Below are 17,632 nucleotides of genomic sequence, written 5' to 3'. Positions count from 1 at the left end.
ATTCTTGGCAGGAGGGGGCTTACATGACACTATGGTAAATGGATTTCAATGTAGGCAAATATGAGAACATCCACTTTGGACCTAAAAAGGATAGAACAAGGGTACTTCCTAAGTGGTGAAAAGCTAGAAACAGTGGCGGTCCAAAGAGACTCGGGTGTCCAGGTACATATATCATTAAGATGTCATGAACAATTACAAAAAATAATCAAAAAGACTAATGGAATGTTGGCCTTTATAACTAGAGGAATAGAATACAAGGGGGTAGAAGTTATACTTCAACTGTACAAAGCCTTGGTCAGACCACACCTGGAGTACTGTGAGCAGTTTGGGCAACACACCTTAGAAACCTTGGAGGGAGTGCAGCATGGGTTTACCAGAACGAAACCTGGACTCCATGGGTTAAATTATGAGGAGAGATTACCCAAACTAGAGTTGTATTCCCTGAAATTTAGACGGTTAAGGGGTGATTTGATCGATGCTTTCAAGATATTAAGGGGAAAACATAGCATAGATAGAGAGAAATGATTTCTGCTGGTTGGGGAGTCAAGGACTAGGGAACATCGTCTAAACATTAGATCCAGACCTTTCAGTAGTGAATTTAGGGAAAACTTTTTCACGCAAAGCCCTTCGAAGTTTGGAACTCTCTTCCGCAAATGGCAATTGATACTAGATCAATTGTAAATTTTAAATCTGAGATTGATAAGATTTTTGTTAGCCCAAAAGATGTTAAGGAATATGGGGCAAAGGCGGGTATATGGAGTTAGGTCACAGATCAGCCATGATCTTTGGATGGGGAAAAGGCTCGCACTGCTAAATGGCTTCTTCAAGTTCCCATGCTCCTATATCAAATTTCAGAGTCTAAAATAATTCTTCATGAAAAAATATTCAATTGCTCTTAATTGTGAGCAATGGTTTAGCTGTTACTTTATGTGCTTCTGGTGTTTTATTGCAAAACAATATTTTGGCTTGGTCCTTGTGGGCTGAGAAAAGATTATATTTCTGGCATAGTCTGTTTACACCCTTTAGCTTAGTGGCTGTGTAGATCTGGATGAGTATCAAGCTTTGGGGATGTAGCTTACTGTGTTAATAGGAAGAAATTAATGAAAGGAATGTTTAAGGTAAACGCTGGACATAAATATTTAAATTAACTAGCAAAAATGCAGGAAAAAAATCATTTCAATTGATTATATTGTGCACTTTGAGCAATAGGACTGAGCGAGAGCCTATCACACGGGTAAAGCACTGCAGCAGGCTGCTTGTATTGAAGCGTGATGTGGAGCACCCATGTTTCAAGAGGTGTTCAAATACAGTTGAACTGAAGATGAACATGATTGAGATAAAATTGACTTTGGAAGAAATTATATCACAAAGCAAACCATTTCTCTTCACCACTGTGAGGCAGTGGCGTAGTTGTAATGTCACTGGACTAGCAATTCAGAGGCCCAGGCTAATGCTCTGGAGACACTGGGCTGAAATGGCGGGCGAAAACAATGGCAGCCCACCTGTGCGGGCCACACGTGGAGGAAGCAGGCTGGCTGTCCCCGGCAATGGTGTCAACTGCCTGTGTGCAGGCAATGACACCATTTTTTAAAGGGCTTTGAGCCCTACCGTGACATGTAAATATTTAAAGAAATGGTGGGAAAAAAATAAATACATTTATTTTGCCCCATCTCAGCCCCCATAATCATAAAATTAATTACTTGCCCTCTCCCCCCCCCCCCCAAAAACACTTTGCTTGTCCACCTGACCTTCCCCCCCAAAGTGCATAAACTTTAACCTAAAACCCTTCCCACCATCCCCTACATCAATGATGTCACTTTGATCCTGTCCCCCCACCTCCCGCACTGTGAAACGTACCTCCTTCCCCCTCCCCACCAGTTTTCCGCCTCGTTTCCCCGGACGGGGATCCAAAGACACGAGCGTGTGCCAGCCAGCAGCAGAAAGATAGCATCGGGACAGACAGAGAAAGTGAAAGTCTAATTAATGCACTCATTTGCCTTTATTTAACTATGCAAATTGCAGTCCCATTGTCGAGGGACAGGGGAGCCACCACGAGGCCTCACCGCTGCCAGCAGTATCAGGCCGGGCCCTCCTGGCATCGGGATGCGTGGCGACCCGCTCCCAGAGGCATTTTCTGGCCCTCCCCTCACCCCCCACCCCGTCATCAACACTGACATTGGGGTGTCTGTAAAATTCAGCCCACTGGTTCACATCCCACTATTGCAGCTGGTGGAATTTAAATTCAGTTAATAAATCTGGAATTAAAAACAAGCTAGTCTCAGTAATGTTGACTATGAAACCTTTGTTGATTGTCATAAAAACCCATCTGGTTCACTAATGTCCTGTAGGGAAGGAAATCTGCTGTCCTTACCTGGTCTGGCCTACATGTGACTCCAGACCCACAGCAATGTGGTTGACTATCAAATGCTCCCTGAAATTACCTAGCAAGCCACTCAGTTGTACCAAACTGCTAAAGAAAAGTCTAATAGGAATGAAAGCAGACGGACCACCTGGCATCGACCTAGGCACTCAGCCCTGTCGACCCTGCAAAGTCCTCCTTACTAACAACTGGGGGCTTGTGCCAAATGGGAGAGCTGTCCTACAGACAAGTCAAGCACAGCCTGACATAGTCATACCCATGGAATCATACCTTACAGACAATGTCCCAGACACCACCGTCACCATTCCTGAGGTAGCGGCACAGTGGTATACAGTCGGGAGAGAGTTGCCCTGGGAGTCCTCAACATTGACGCCGGACCCCATGAAGTCTCATGGTATTAGGTCAAACATGGGCAAGGAAACCTGCTGCAGATTACCACCTACCGCCCCATCTGAGCTGATGAATCAGTACTCCTCTCTGTTGAACACCACATGAAAGAAGCACTGGAGGTGGCAAGGGCACATAATGTACTCTGGGTGGGGAACTTCAATGTCCATCACCAACAATGGCTCAGTAGCACCACTACTAACCGAGTTGGCCAAGTCCTAAAGGACATAATTACTAGACTGGGTATGCAGCCAGCAGTGAGGGAGCCAACAAGAAGGAAAAACCTACTTGACCTTGTCCTCACCAATCTACCTGTAGCAGATGCATCTGTCGATGACAGTATTGGTAGGAGTGACCACCGCGCAATCCTTGTGAAAACGAAATCCCATCTTCATATTGAGGATACCCTCCAGTGCTATTAGCACTGTGCTAAATGGGATAGATTTTGAACAAATCTAGTATTGCAAAACTGGGCATCCATGAGGTGCTGTGGGCCATCAGCAGCAGCAGAACTGAATTCCACCACAATCTGTAACCTCATGGACCAGCATATCCCCCACACTGCCATTACCATCAAGCCAGGAGATCAACCCTGGTTCAAAGAAGAATGCAGGAGGGCATGCCAGGAGCAGCACCAGGCATACTTCAAAATGAGATGTCAACCTGGTGAAGCTACAACACAGGACTACTTGCATGCCAAACAGTGGGAGCAGCATGCGATAGACAGAGCTAAACGATCCCACAACCAACGGATCAGATCTAAGCTCTGCAGTCCTGCCACATCCAGCTGTGAATGATGGTGGACAATTAAACAACTAAGGAGAAAGCCTCCACAAATATCCCCATCCTTGCCGATGGTAGAGCCCAGCACATCAGCGCAAAAGATATGGCTGAAGCAATTGCATCCATCTTCAGCCAGAAGTGCCGTGTGGATGATCCCCCTCGGCCTCCTTCTGATATCCCCAGCATCAGAGATGCCAGTCTTCAGCCAATTCGATTCACTCCGCATGATATCAAGCAACGGCTGAAGGCACTGGATACTGCAAAGGCTATGGGCCTGACAACATTCCAGCAATAGTACTGAAGACCTGTGCTGTAGAACTTGCTGCACCCCAAGCCAAGGTGTTCCAGTATAGCTGCAACACTGGCATCTACCCAGCAATATGGAATATTGCCCAGATATGTCCTGTACACAAAAAGCAGGACAAATCCAACCTGCCAATTATCACCTCACCAGTCTGCTCTCAATCAGCAAAGTGATGGAAGGTGTCGTCAACAGTGCTATCAAATGGCACTTGCTTAGCAATAACCTGCTCACAGACGCTCTGTTTGGGTTCTGCAGGGGCCACTCAGCTCCTGACCTCATTGCAGCTTTGGTCCAAACATGGACAAAAGAACTGAAATCGAGAGATGAGGTGAGAGTGACTGCCCTTGACATCAAGGAGACATAGCAAAACTGGAGTCACTGGGAATCGGGGGAAAACTGTCTGCTGGTTGGAGTCATACCTAGCACAAAGAAAGTTGGCTGTGGTTGTTACAGGTCAATCATCTCAGCTCCAGGACATCACTGCAGGAGTTCCTCAGGGTAGTGTCCTAGGCCCAATCATCTTCAGCTGCTTCATCAATGACCCTTCCTCCATCATAAGGCCAGTAGTGGGGATATTTGCTGATGATTGCACTATGTTCAGTACCATTTGCGACTCCTCAGATACTGAAACAGTCAGTGTCCATATGCAGCAAGACCTGGACAACATTCAGGCTTGGGCTGATAAGTGGCAAGTTACATTTTCACCATACAAGTCTAAGCAATGACCATCTCCAACAAGAAAGAATCTAACCATCTCCCCTTGACATTCAATGGCATTACCATTGCTGAATTCCCCATGATCAACATCCTGGGGATTACCATTGACCAGAAACTGAACTGGACCATCCGTATAAGTGCTGGGGCTACAAGAGCAGGACAGAGGCTGGGAATTCTGCAGAGAGTAGCACACCTCCCGTCTCCCCAAAGGTTGTCCACCATCTACAAGGCACAAGTCAGGAGTGTGATGGACTACTCTCCACTTGCCTGGATGAGTGCAGCTTCAACAACAGTCAAGAAGCTCGACACCATCTAAGACAAAGCAGCCCGCTTGATTGGTACCCCATCCACCACCTTCAACATTTATTCCCTCCACCACTGCTGCACAGTGGCAGCAGTATGTACCATCTACAAGATGCACTGCAGCAACTCACCAAGACTCCTTTGGCAGCACCTTCCAAACACGTGACTTCTACCACCTAAAAGGACAAGGGCAGCAGATGCATGGGAACACCACCACCTGCAAGTTCCCCTCCAGGTCACACATCATCCTGACTTGGAACTAAATCGCCGTTCCTTCGCTGTTGCTGGATCAAAATCCTGGAACTCCCTTCCTAACAGCACCTAACAATGAGCGGGTGAGGCTGAGAACATATTTGGGTGTTGTTTACATAAATAGTTATTGTGCTTTTATAAACCTACGAGAAAAGCTGTCATTTGTTTTTTGACGCTTAAACACTTGGACTAAAACACGATTTTTACAACACTATCTGCAGTCAGTTTAGAGGTGGAAAGTGGAAGCCACCCACACCATTTCCCACCTGACCATAACAAGACTTACTGAGATGAGGAGAGATAAAGGAGGACAAGAAATGTGAAGGGGAAGAGAGTAGGGTTTCCAATTCTGGATATATTCCTGGAGGTTTAAACGCACTATCTCCTACCTCCAACAACCCCACCATTAGTCACCCAACATGCCCATCCTCGCGCTCTATCTTCCTACACCAATTGGAAAGTCAGTAGATACTTCATTACCTGATTGACAGTGAAGAATTAGTCAATCAATATCCATTTTTTTTTACCTTGTCGATATTTTTATTAGCAATAAGCAAGAGTTCATAAAAAGTTAAATAAAAAACATTTTATGCTCCTATTTTTTTTTTCATTGACTGCTTGCAGTTGTGTCCTGGAGAATAGTCTTTAATAATTCCTGGAGACTCCAGATCAATCTTGGAGAGTTAGCAACCCTAAAAGAGAGAATGAGGGAGAGTGGAACCAAGGAGATATGGCATGGTAAGGCAGAAGGGAATGGGGAGAGAAAGGGAAGAGAAAATGTGCCTCATATATTGACATTATTCACTAATATTTGTGTTGCTGCGTCCACAGTGAGTAAACTAACCATTTTATATAGCATCAAAGACATTAACATAGTTAATTCCTATTTATTCAGCTTATGTTTATCTACAGGTATACTTTTAAATAAAAATGTACCCAACAGATAGTACACATTTTGAAGCTCTTGCTCGTTACAATTCGTATATTTTTGTGAAAAGGAATTCCTGGTGGCTATTTATGTTAACGAAAGAGTTAATTTGCTGTTAGATATTTACCCTATTACTTATTTGTCCTTGGGATGTGGGTGAAACTTGTAAGGCCAGCATTTATTGCACATCCCTAATTGCCCTTGAGAAGGTGGTGCTGAGCCACCTTCTTGAACAGCTGCAATTCATGTGGTATAGGCGCACCCACAGTGCTGGTAAGAAGGGAGTTCCAGGTTTTTAACCGAGCGACAGCGACATAGCTCCAAGTTAGGAGGTGTGTAGCTTGGAGGTGGTGGTATTCCCATATGCCTGCTCTCCTTGTCCTTCTAGGTGGTAGAGATCATGGGTTTGGAAAATGCTGTCAGAGGTGACTTGGTGAGTTGCTGCAGTGCATCCTGTAGATGGTGCATTCTGCTGCCACTGAGTACCGGTGGTGGAGGGAGTGAATGTTTCAGGTGGTGGATGGGGTACCGTTCAGGTGGGCTGCTTTGTCCTGGAGGTAAGTGGAAAGTATTCCATCACTCTCCTGACTTGTGCCTTGTAGATGGTGGACAGGCTTTGGGGAGTCAGGAGGTGTGTTACTCGCCACAGAATTCCCAGCATCTGACCTGCTCCTGTAGCCATAGTATTTATGTGGCTTGTCCAGTTCAGTTTCTTGTCACTGGTAACCTCCAGGATGTTGATGGTAGGGAATTCAGTAGTGGTAATGCCATTGAACGTCAAGGAAAGATGGTTAGATTCTCTCTCTTTGGAGATGGTCACTGCCTGACACATGTATGGCGTGAGTGTTACTTGCCACCTTTCAGTCCAAGCCTGGTCTTGCTGCATGTGGGCATGGACTGCTTCAGTATCTGAGTGGACACTGTGCAGTCATCAGTGTCAACATCTCACTTCTGACCCCATGATAGGTTGGCCTGAAAAGTGGTGGTTTGCCTTTTGTGAGTGCATATCTTGTAAAGTAAATGATAAAAATAGTTAAATTTAAGGCAACTTGTTGGGTTTCTGGAGGAATAATTGGTAGAAAAAGCAAATATTATAGAGACAATCTTCTACCAGCTTTGACACCTAATATATATAACATATTTTTAAAATGCAAAGAAATTATTGAGGATGGGGTACATTGTTGCTGAATGGATCAGGAGGATTCATTGGTGGCATTCTATATGAAAGATCCAAGAGAAATCTTTGTTTGGGGACAGAGATACCAACATCAGGAATGGCCCCTAGGATGGGCATCTAATAAAAATAACAGGCAAACCTTTGGTCACATGGAGTGAGAGGAAGCCCAGATCGTGGCACATTTTGAGCCACTCTTGCGCTTTTAAACACCCAGAAGCCACTGGAGAAACTAACAGGTTGGCCGGGCACCGCGAGTAGCAACAGTGGTCAAGTGGGGCAGTAAAGGGCAGAGTAATGGCTAGGAAGGACTGAAAGTGACAGTGAGAGCAATGCATCTTGAGCGGGTAGTAGATTTGTTATGCTAATACCTGTAAGAAGAAAATAAGTTATGAATAAATCAAAGCCAAAAATGTGGAAGAAACTTACTTTCGTGGAGAAATTTTTTCAAAAGAACAAAGTGGCATCCAAACTGCTGGGTGAAACAGTTGAAAATTTGGCTGGCTGCCACCAGGTGGGTTAAATTGTGTAATTACAGTGTGACCAGTTTACATTCAACGTTTCCATCATAAACATGGACACAGGAATTTATAATGGAAAACATTTGACACTCAAAGTGTGACAAGAAGTCAGGTGCAAACAGGAGGTGCCTGCAGCCATAAAGATTTCGAATATAAATGGAGGAAATTAATAAAGGTTATTTATAAACTTTCTATTGTGCCATTTAGTTTCCACCATTGTTTCTGCAGGTTTTTTGTGATTATCATGGCCATTCACGCAAGAAAAATGTCTTCATGTATGGGTGCAGTATAAAGGAGACAGTGTGGCAGACTGATGTTAGTGCTTCCTCTTGTGACCTTCAGGAAGACCTTGGGTACAGGGTGAGTATACACGATATACTCCATCCAATGTACATGTTACATTCCTAAATTTTCATTGACAAGCCATTGTATCTTTAATTTCTGTCCACAAGAAAAGGACCAATTAGTTATATTATGCTGTAACATTATCCTTTTTTAGTGCATTTCTTTTATAATTATCTTTATTCTGAACATGCATAGTAAGGTTTTGCATTTAATCATCAGCATCTACCAGTTAGCAGTCCTCCCACATCTTGGGACAGAATAAAATTACAGTGGCAGCTACCTTTGTTGCATTAATGATGGTTATGGCCTTAGGAAATCAATAGGTGGCACAGTAAGTCTAGTACCCTGTTTATGGAAGTACATGAATCAGTTGTGTTTGAGTAGCTTCTATGTTGTTACCCTTCATAATAGGTTGCCTGAAAGCTGGAATGATTCTAACCAGTATAAATTGGCAAGCAGGCACCAATACTGATATCCCATCTGCTCAAGGCCTACCTGCTGCTGGCTCAGAGAAATCTTGCTCTCCCACATAATCTTTTCTATATATACACAAACACAAGTTCTGTTTCCATTGTAACTTGCAACAAAAATACTCACACTGTGCAATTTTATATGCTTTTCTTAATTTTATTTTTGATTAAGCTTCTTACACCCGAATCAGAACAAGAACAGAAGTAACAGTCAGGTCATTGGCAGCCACAAAACAGCCTGCAATGTAAACAAGGTTATTACATGAGCCAGCAAATGGTGAATATAATTGTTGCAAAATGGATAATTACTCCCAATTCTATGGCTAAACAGATGTATGTCAGTAATTGGATTGCCAGTGCTCACAATTTAAGGACCAGTTCATAATTATTAAACAACAGCATCTTGCATTTTTATAGCATCTTTAATGCAGTAAACCATCCCAAGGTTCTTTTGTAGGAGCGTTAGCCAACAAAATTTGACACTGAGCCACATAAGGGGATATTGGGCCAGGTGACCAAAAGCTTGGTCAAAGAGGAGTGCATTAAAGGAGGAGAAGCAGATAGTGATGAAGAGGGTTAGGGAGGGAATTACAGAATTTTAGGGCTTAGGCAGCTATAGGCATGACCGCCAGTGGTGGAATAATTAAAATCAGGGATGTACAAGAGTTAGTATCACAATATAAATAATGTTTCTTCAAGCTTTTGTCTAGACCATGCAATATAAAAGGAGCAGGATGTGGCAGAGCTTTGTTGTGATCATTACATTCATCTACTTTTCTGTGTTTTTGTATTCTGTTTCTCCAGTCCATCATAGCATCTCAACAGTCACCTGCTAGAAACTCTTTATATAATCTTTACTACAGTACTTAGATGGTTAATGTAGTGACAGCAGCATTTAAAGATTGAATTATTTGTTTATTGAAATCATGTGTTATGACAGTAATTATGACCATTTTTTTGAACAGTAAAGCATAGGCTACCTACACATCAGCTTCTGTTCTGCAAATTCTGAGATTACCCAAAATCCAAAAGGAAATCATTTGATGAAATTATGGAAATAAATATTTTTGTTCATTGTAATTAGTTCAGAAAAATGGTTACATTACAACAGCAACAACTTATATTTATATAGTCCCTTTACACTAATGAAACATCCCAAAGCGCTCCATAGGAGCATTATAAAGCAAAATATGACACCAAGCCACATAGATAGGCCAACCAAAAGCTTGGTTAAAGAGGTAGGTTTTAGGAGTGTGTTAAAGGAGGAAAGCAAGGTAGAGAGGTGGAGGGATGTAGGGAGGGTATTCCAGAACTTAGGGCCTAGGCAGCTGAAAGCATGGCCACCAGTTGTGGAGCAATTAAGATCAGAAATGCTCAAGAGTCCAGCATTAGATGAGCGCTGTTAGCTGCGGGTTGTGGGTCTGGAGGAGATTAGAGATAGGGAGGGGTGAGGCAATGGAGGGATTTAAAAGCAAGGATTGAGAATTTTAAAATCAAGATGTTGCTTGACTGGGAGCCAGTGTAGGTCAGCGAGCACTGGAATGATAGGTGAATGGGACTTGTTGCGAGTATGATATGGGCAGCAGACTGTTAGATGACCTCCCATTTAGAGGGTTGAATGTGGAAGACCAGCCAGGAGTGCGTTAGAATAGTCAAGTCTAGAAGTAACAAAGGCATGAAAGAGGGTTTCAGCAGCAGATGAGCTGAGACGGGGCAAAGTAACAGAGGTGGAAATAGGCGGTCTTAGTGATGGTGAGAATATGAGATCGGAAGTTCATCTCGGGGTCAAGTGTGACACCAAGTTTATGAACAGACTGCCTTAATCTCAGACAGTTGCCAGGGAGAGGGATGGAATCAGTAGCTATGAAACGGAGTTTGGAGCAGGGACCAAAAACAATGGCGACATCTCCCCAGTATTTAATTGGGAGAAATTTCTGCTCATCCAATACTGGGTCAGATCAGCAGTCTGATAATTTAACAATAGTGGAGGAGTCAAGAGAGGTGTTGGTGAGGTAGAACTGGGTGTTATCAGCATATATATGAAATCTAATGCTGTGCTTTCATATGATGTCACCAAGAGGCAACATGTCGATGAGAAATAGGAGGGGGCCAAGGAAAGATACCTGGGGGACACCAAGGGTAACAGTGTGGGAATTTATGTCCTCCTCTTCAAACATCCCCTTAAATTGTTTTCCTCCCTTTAAATTTCTACTATGCAGTTTTCTGCTCCCCCCACTAGTGCATTTCCTGTACTTCTCCAAATCTGTGCCTAATTTAATGCAAATGCGCTAATCTCAGACAATAGATGCAAACACACACAATTTGAATTTGTCCCATAATGTCACTATCCATTCTGATCTAAACTATGCCAATAGCAGAAAACTGAAGCTAAAGTATTAAAAGTTGAATGTCCTATTTGTCAGTGAAACCAGATTGTATGGAAATCTAGGGCTGGATTTTTAAAGCCCACTGAATGCGCATACGGAGGCGAGCGCGATTTAAGGATTGCGTTCTTGGAGGTCCGCACTGGGATACACCACCTCTGGAACACAACGCCAATTTAAAGGGATGCCAGGAGTGGGGAACAGGTCGGGCACAGGGCTTGAATCAATTGCCTGTTGAGCTCATTAACAGGCTTGGTAGCAACAGTTCTTAATTTTCAAAGGCTGGGAATGTGGAGGGTGCACCCAGGGAACACAACAAGGTGTTCAAGTTGTGACCACAGCAGGGGGGGCCATGAGGGCTATGGGAAGGGCTACTAAAATACTTCAGAGGCCCAAAAAAACTCAGCTACTTCAAAAGTGCACAAAATGACGATTGCTGCAGCTGTAAGACTCAGTGGTGAGTGGCAGGAATTCGGAGAGGGACGTGAGGCCACTGGCATCACTTGGGCAGGTGGGATTGGCAGAAGGCCTGGTGAATGCACAAAGTCCAGTTGAGGGAGTTCAGATGGAAACAGGCTACTCTCACATTAGACAAAGCAGCTAGGGTGAGCTTCAGCAGTTGCAATCTTATGGATAGCAGGAGACCAGAGGAGCACAGCTGGGGGCTGCAAGGAGAAGGTGGTGCTACCCAAGATGTCAGGTGTACAGCCCAAGAGTCAGGGAAGGGAGTGTAGATAGTCTCAGTCGTCTCATGATCAAAAATGAGGTGTTGGGTGTCTTGCAAAGCATTAAGGTAGATAAGTCCCCAGGGCCTGATGGGATCTACCCCAGAATACTGAGGGAGGCAAGGGAAGAAATTGCTGGGGCCTTGACAGAAATCTTTGCATCCTCATTGGCTACAGGTGAGATCCCAGAGGACTGGAGAAGAGCCAATGTTGTTCCTTTGTTTAAGAAGGGTAGCAAGGATAATCCAGGAAATTATAGGCCGGTGAGCCTTACGTCAGTGGTAGGGATATTATTAGAGAAGATTCTTCGGGACAGGATTTACTCCCATTTGAAAACAAATGGACTTATTAGCGAGAGGCGGCATGATTTTGTGAAGGGGAGGTCGTGTCTCACTAATTTGATTGAGTGACAAAGTGACAAAGATGATTGATGAAGGAAGGGCAATGGATGTTATCTATATGGACTTCAGTAAAGCCTTTGATAAGGTCCCGCATGGCAGACTGATACAAAAGGTAAAGTCACATGGGATCAGAGGGGAGCTGGCAAGATGGATACAGAACTGGCTCAGTCATAAAAGACAGAGGGTAGCAGTGGAAGGGTGCTTTTCTGAATGGAGGGATGTGACTAGTGGTGTTCCGCAGGGATCAGTGCTGGGACCTTTGCTGTTTGTAGTATATATAAATGATTTGGAGGAAAATGTAGCTGGTCTAATTAGTAAGTTTGCGGACGACACAAAGGTTGGTGGAGTTGCGGACAGTGATGAGGATTGTCAGAGGATACAGCAGGATATAGATCGGTTGGAGACTTGGGCGGAGAAATGGCAGATGGAATTTAATTCGGACAAATGTGAAGTAATACATTTTGGAAGGTCTAATGCAGGTGGGAAGTATACAGTAAATGGCAGAACCCTTAGGAGTATTGACAGGCAGAGAGATCTGGGCGTACAGGTCCACAGGTCACTGAAAGTGGCAATGCAGTTGGATAAGGTAGTCAAGAAGGCATACGGCATGCTTGCCTTCATCATTCAGGGCATAGAGTATAAAAATTGGCAAGTCATGCTGCAGCTGTACAGAACCTTAGTTAGGCCACACTTATAATATTGCGTGCAATTCTGGTCGCCACACTACCAGAAGGACGTGGAGGCTTTGAAGAGGGTACAGAAGAGGTTTACCAGGATGTTGCCTGGTCTGGAGGGCATTAGCTATGAGGAGAGGTTGGATAAACTCCGATTGTTTTCACTGGAACGACGGAGGTGGAGGGGCGACATGATAGAGGTTTACAAAGTTATAAGCGGCATGGACAGAGTGGATAGTCAGAAGCTTTTTCCCAGGGTGGAAGAGTCAGTTTCTAGGGGACATAGGTTTAAGGTGAGAGGGGCAAAGTTTAGAGGGGATGTGCGAGGCAAGTTCTTTACACAGAGGGTGGTGAGTGCCTGGAACTTGTTGCCAGGGGAGGTGGTGGAAGCAGGTACCATAGAGACGTTTAAGAGGCATCTTGACAAATACATGAATAGGATGGGAATAGAGGGATACGGACCTCGGAAGTGCAGAAGGTTTTAGTTTAGGCTGGCATCAAGATCGGCGCAGGCTTGGCGGGCCGAATGGCCTCTTCCTGTGCTGTACTGTTCTTTGTTCTTTGTACCTGCAAATGACAGAGCACCAGTGCTGTAGGAGGCTGTGCCTATCCAGGCAAATGGTCTTGGACCTGTGTGCCCTGTTCCACACTGACCTGAGGCCTCACGGCCTACATGGCAGTCCCCTACCTGCAGCCATTAAGCTCTCTGTTGCCCTAAACGTCTGTGGAATCAGGTCATTCCAGGGATCAGCTGTGGACCGAGGTGACATCTTGCAGTCAGCAGCTCATCAGGCAGATCACAGATGATATTTTCAGGAGGGCAGGGGAGTACATCCACTTGGACACAGATAGGCCTGTGCAGGCACAAGGGGGGGCATTGTGTTCAGCCTCAAGTGCTGGATTTCCCCCAGGTGCAGGGCATCATCGCTTACGCCCATGTGGCCATCAAGGCTCTCTGTAACCTGCCAGTGAGATCCATCAACAGGAAGGGCTTCTACTCCCTCAATGTCCAACTGGTCCACCACCACAAGAACTTCCTTTTTGTGTGGACTTGCTTTTCTGGCAGTTGCCATGGTTCTTTCATTTCCTGCCTGTCCAGGCAAAGTGCATGGACGGATCTAAGGGGATAAGGGAAATTCGTTGAAGAGATGGCTACTGACCACTCTACAGGAGCCCCAGCCAGAGGCACAGAGGCAAAACAACCAATGCCACCTGCTCAGCAGGCCATCAGGTTTTTGAAGCTGCTCAGCCTAGACCAGCAGTGTTGTTTCCTGAGCAGTGGCCTGCATTGACCTTTTCCAGCAACCAAGAATGGCAAATCAACATTTATAAACTAGTGCACATAAACAATGTAAACTGGAGGATTCTGTAATACCTGGGTCAAGGTTGTTACACAATTGCTGTCCTGAGTGCTTCTATGATTCAAATACAATGTTGGTGTTGTATTTTACTGTGTGTGTAATATTGAAGAAAAGTGCTTTCTCTGAACTTTCATTATAAATGCTTATAGTTTAATTAATTTTTCTTCAACTTTAAAAATGCGCAGCAAAATATAGCCTGCATAGACTTGTGGTGCTTGCAGTTATTTTAATGGCTTGATGAGCCATTGTTGCAAATTATGCAGTTGCAGCCAGATGAAGTTTCTCAAAAGTTGAAGTATTAATCTATGTTAGAACTTGAATGTCTCCCTTGGCGTTTAGTTGTTCTATGGGTTTTCTCTTCTAAAGCTGATGGAGATAAATTATGTGAAAACAAAACATTACAGATTTGGCCATACCTCAGCTCACCTAATATTTTTAAAACATTTTTGATCACTTGTTTAACTTTCTCCCCTTATCTCTTTGTGAAATTTCTCTATACTCATTTTCCAGCCATGGCTATGTGATTAGCCCTACTTCTGGGACTGGGCCAGTGGCCCCTAGTCAATAGCGAAGATTGAGAGCATAATGCAGAATGACGTCCTCTTTAATTTTCTTCTCTCCATCCTTGCGTGGAGGTACTTTCCTCTGCTCAGCATCTGCTGATGACAGTGTTGATATAACCTGCTTGTGTACCACTAATTTAACATGCATATTCTACTAAGTATATCGTTAGCTGCTTACTATAGAGGTTTGTAGTTGTTTTCAGTAGCAGGGAGTGGTAGAAGTGTATCTTCAGCATTCAAAAGCAAAATGTTACTTTGTTTTGTGGAGCTAAATTTTGTGTTGTATTTTCCTGGTGTTTTGACTATTTAGACTCTGCCAAAGGTATTGAACCAAATTGCACCAGCATTCTGCATGAGCAGCTGTAGTTTTGTGGTGGAGAAGTCCAAGGAATCCACAGCACGGGTGGTCGTGTGGCGTGAGGTTGGTGTGACAAGGAGCTACACCATGGAAAGCACATACTGTGGCTGTGATCAGGGCAAGTACAAGGTAAAAGAAAAACAAAACTATATTTCACCCTTTAAGACCAAAACAGATCAGGTCATTTTGAACTTTGCTGCCTGATTAGCCACCCGTTGAAGAACTTGTCCAATTTTCATCCCATCGATTTTGCACAATCCATAGAGTCATAGAGTCGTACAGCACAGAAACAGGCCCTTCGGCCCACCGCGTCCATGCCGACCAGAATGCCTATTTCTGCTAATCCCACCTGCCTGCATTAATTCCATATCCCTCTATGCCTCGCTCATTCAAGTACCTGTCCAGATGCCTCTTAAATGTTGCTACTGTTCCTGCCTCCCCCATCTCCTCTGGCAGCTCGTTCCAGATACCCACTATTCTTTGTGTGAAAAATTTACCCCTTTGATCCCCTTTAAACCTCCTCCCTCTCACCTTAAATCTATGCCCTCTAGTTTTAGTCACCCCTACCATGGGAAACAGACTCTGGCTATCTACCCTATCTATGCCTCTCATAATTTTATATACCTCTAACATGTCCCCTCTCAGCCTCCTTCGCTCCAGGGAAAACAGACCCAGCCTATCCAATCTCTCTTTATAACTCAAGCCCTCCAAACTAGGCAACATCCTCGTGAATCTTTTCTGCACACTCACTAGCTTAATCACATCTTTCCTACAGTGCGGCGACCAGAACTGCACACAGTACTCCAGATGCGGCCTAACCAACGTTTTGTACAACTGTAACATGACGTCCCAACTCTTGTACTCAATGCCTCGGCCGATGAAGGAAGCATGCCATCCGCCTTCTTCACCACCCTGTCTACCTGTGTTGCCACTTTCAGGGAACTATGTACTTGCACCCCAAGGTCTCTCTGCTCAACAACACTCCCCAGGGCCTTGCCATTCACTGTGTATGTCCTGCCCTGGTTTAACTTCCCAAAATGCATCACTTCACACTTGTCTGCGTTAAATTCCATTTGCCACTCCCTTGCCCACTTTCCCAGTTGATCTGTATCCTGTTGTAACCTTAGACAACCTTCTTCACTGTCCACTATACCACCAATTTTGATGTCATCTGCAAACTTACTAATCATGCCCCCTACATTCACATCCAAGTCATTAATATATATGACAAACAACAGAGGGCCCAGCACCGATCCCTGCGGCACACCACTGGGTCACCGGCCACCAATCTGAAAAACAGCCCTCCACTACCACCCTCTGCCTCCTATCACCAAGCCAATTTTGTATCCAATTTGCTAGCTCACCCTGGATCCCATGTGTTCGAACATTCTGGACCAGTCTACCATGCGGAACCTTGTCAAAGGCCTTGCTAAAGTCCATGTAGACAACGTCCATCGCCCTGCCCTCGTCAATCCTCTTGGTCACCTCCTCAAATTAGTGAGACATGATTTCCCACGCACAAAGCCATGCTGACTATCTCTAATCAGACCTTGCCTTTTCCGATGCATATAAATCCTGTCTCTCAGAATTCCTTCCAATAACTTTACCACCACTGATGTAAGGCTCACCAGCCTGTAGTTCCCTGGTTTATCCCTGCTGCCCTTCTTAAATAAAGGCACAACATTAGCTATCCTCCAGTCTTCCGGTACCTCACCCGTGGCTAACGATGATACAAAAATCTCTGCCAGGGCCCCAGCAATCTCCTCCCTTGCTTCCCATAGCATCCTAGGATACACCTGGTCAGGCCCTGGGGATTTACCCACCTTAATGCGCTTCAAAACCTCCAACACCTCCTCCTTTGTAATGTTGATGTGCTCCAGGATATCGGTGTTCCCTCCCTTGAACTCACTAGCTTCCATGACCACCTCCATGGTAGATACAGACAAGAAATATACATTTAAGACCTCGCCCATTTCCCTGGCTCCACACATAGATTGCCTAGCTACCCTTTTACTCTTAATATACTTATAAAATCTTTTAGGAATCTCCTTTATCTTATCTGCCAGGGAAATCTCATGGCCCCTTTTTGCCCTCCTAGTTTCCTCCTTAAGTGTAGTCCTACATCCCCTATACTCCTCGAGGGACTCGCTCGATCCCAGCTGCCTATACCTGACATATGCCTCCTTCTTTGTCCTGACCAGACCCTCAATATCCCTCGTCAACCAAGGTTCCCTAAACTTGCCAGCCTTGCCCTTCCATCTAACAGGAATATGCCGGCCCTGAACTCTTCCTATCTCACTTTTAAAAGCCTCCCACTTGCCAGACATCCCTTTACCTGTAAACAGTCTCTCCCATTCAACTTTTGAGAGTTCCTGTCTGATGCCATCGAAATTAGCCTTCCCCCAATTTTGGACTTCAACCTGAGGACCAGTCCTATCCTTTTCCATAACTATCTTGAAGCTCATAAAGTTATGGTCACTGGTCCCAAAGTGCTCCCCCACTGACACATCAACCACCTGCCCAGCCTCATTTCCTAAGAGGAGGTCGAGTGTCGCCCCTTCTCTCGTAGGGCCATCCACATACTGCTTTAGAAAACTATCCT

General features: G+C 44.7%; 1 protein-coding gene across 7 annotated transcripts in view; it reads left to right on the top strand.

Annotated features, from left to right (window-relative positions):
- The window catches only part of agtpbp1 (ATP/GTP binding carboxypeptidase 1), a 426,905-nt gene that overhangs the window by 308,143 nt on the left and 101,130 nt on the right, over positions 1-17,632 (top strand). For all 7 annotated transcript variants that reach the window (XM_068030050.1, XM_068030049.1, XM_068030054.1 and 4 more), the window contains 2 exons: positions 7,978-8,109; positions 14,983-15,159. In XM_068030050.1, coding sequence (XP_067886151.1) covers positions 7,978-8,109; positions 14,983-15,159 — 309 coding nt within the window. The remainder of the gene's footprint in view (positions 1-7,977; positions 8,110-14,982; positions 15,160-17,632) is intronic.

This window comes from Heterodontus francisci, chromosome 4, assembly GCF_036365525.1.
Source record: "Heterodontus francisci isolate sHetFra1 chromosome 4, sHetFra1.hap1, whole genome shotgun sequence".
Lineage (NCBI taxonomy): Eukaryota > Metazoa > Chordata > Chondrichthyes > Heterodontiformes > Heterodontidae > Heterodontus > Heterodontus francisci.
This window is presented reverse-complemented; position numbering and strand designations above follow the sequence as displayed.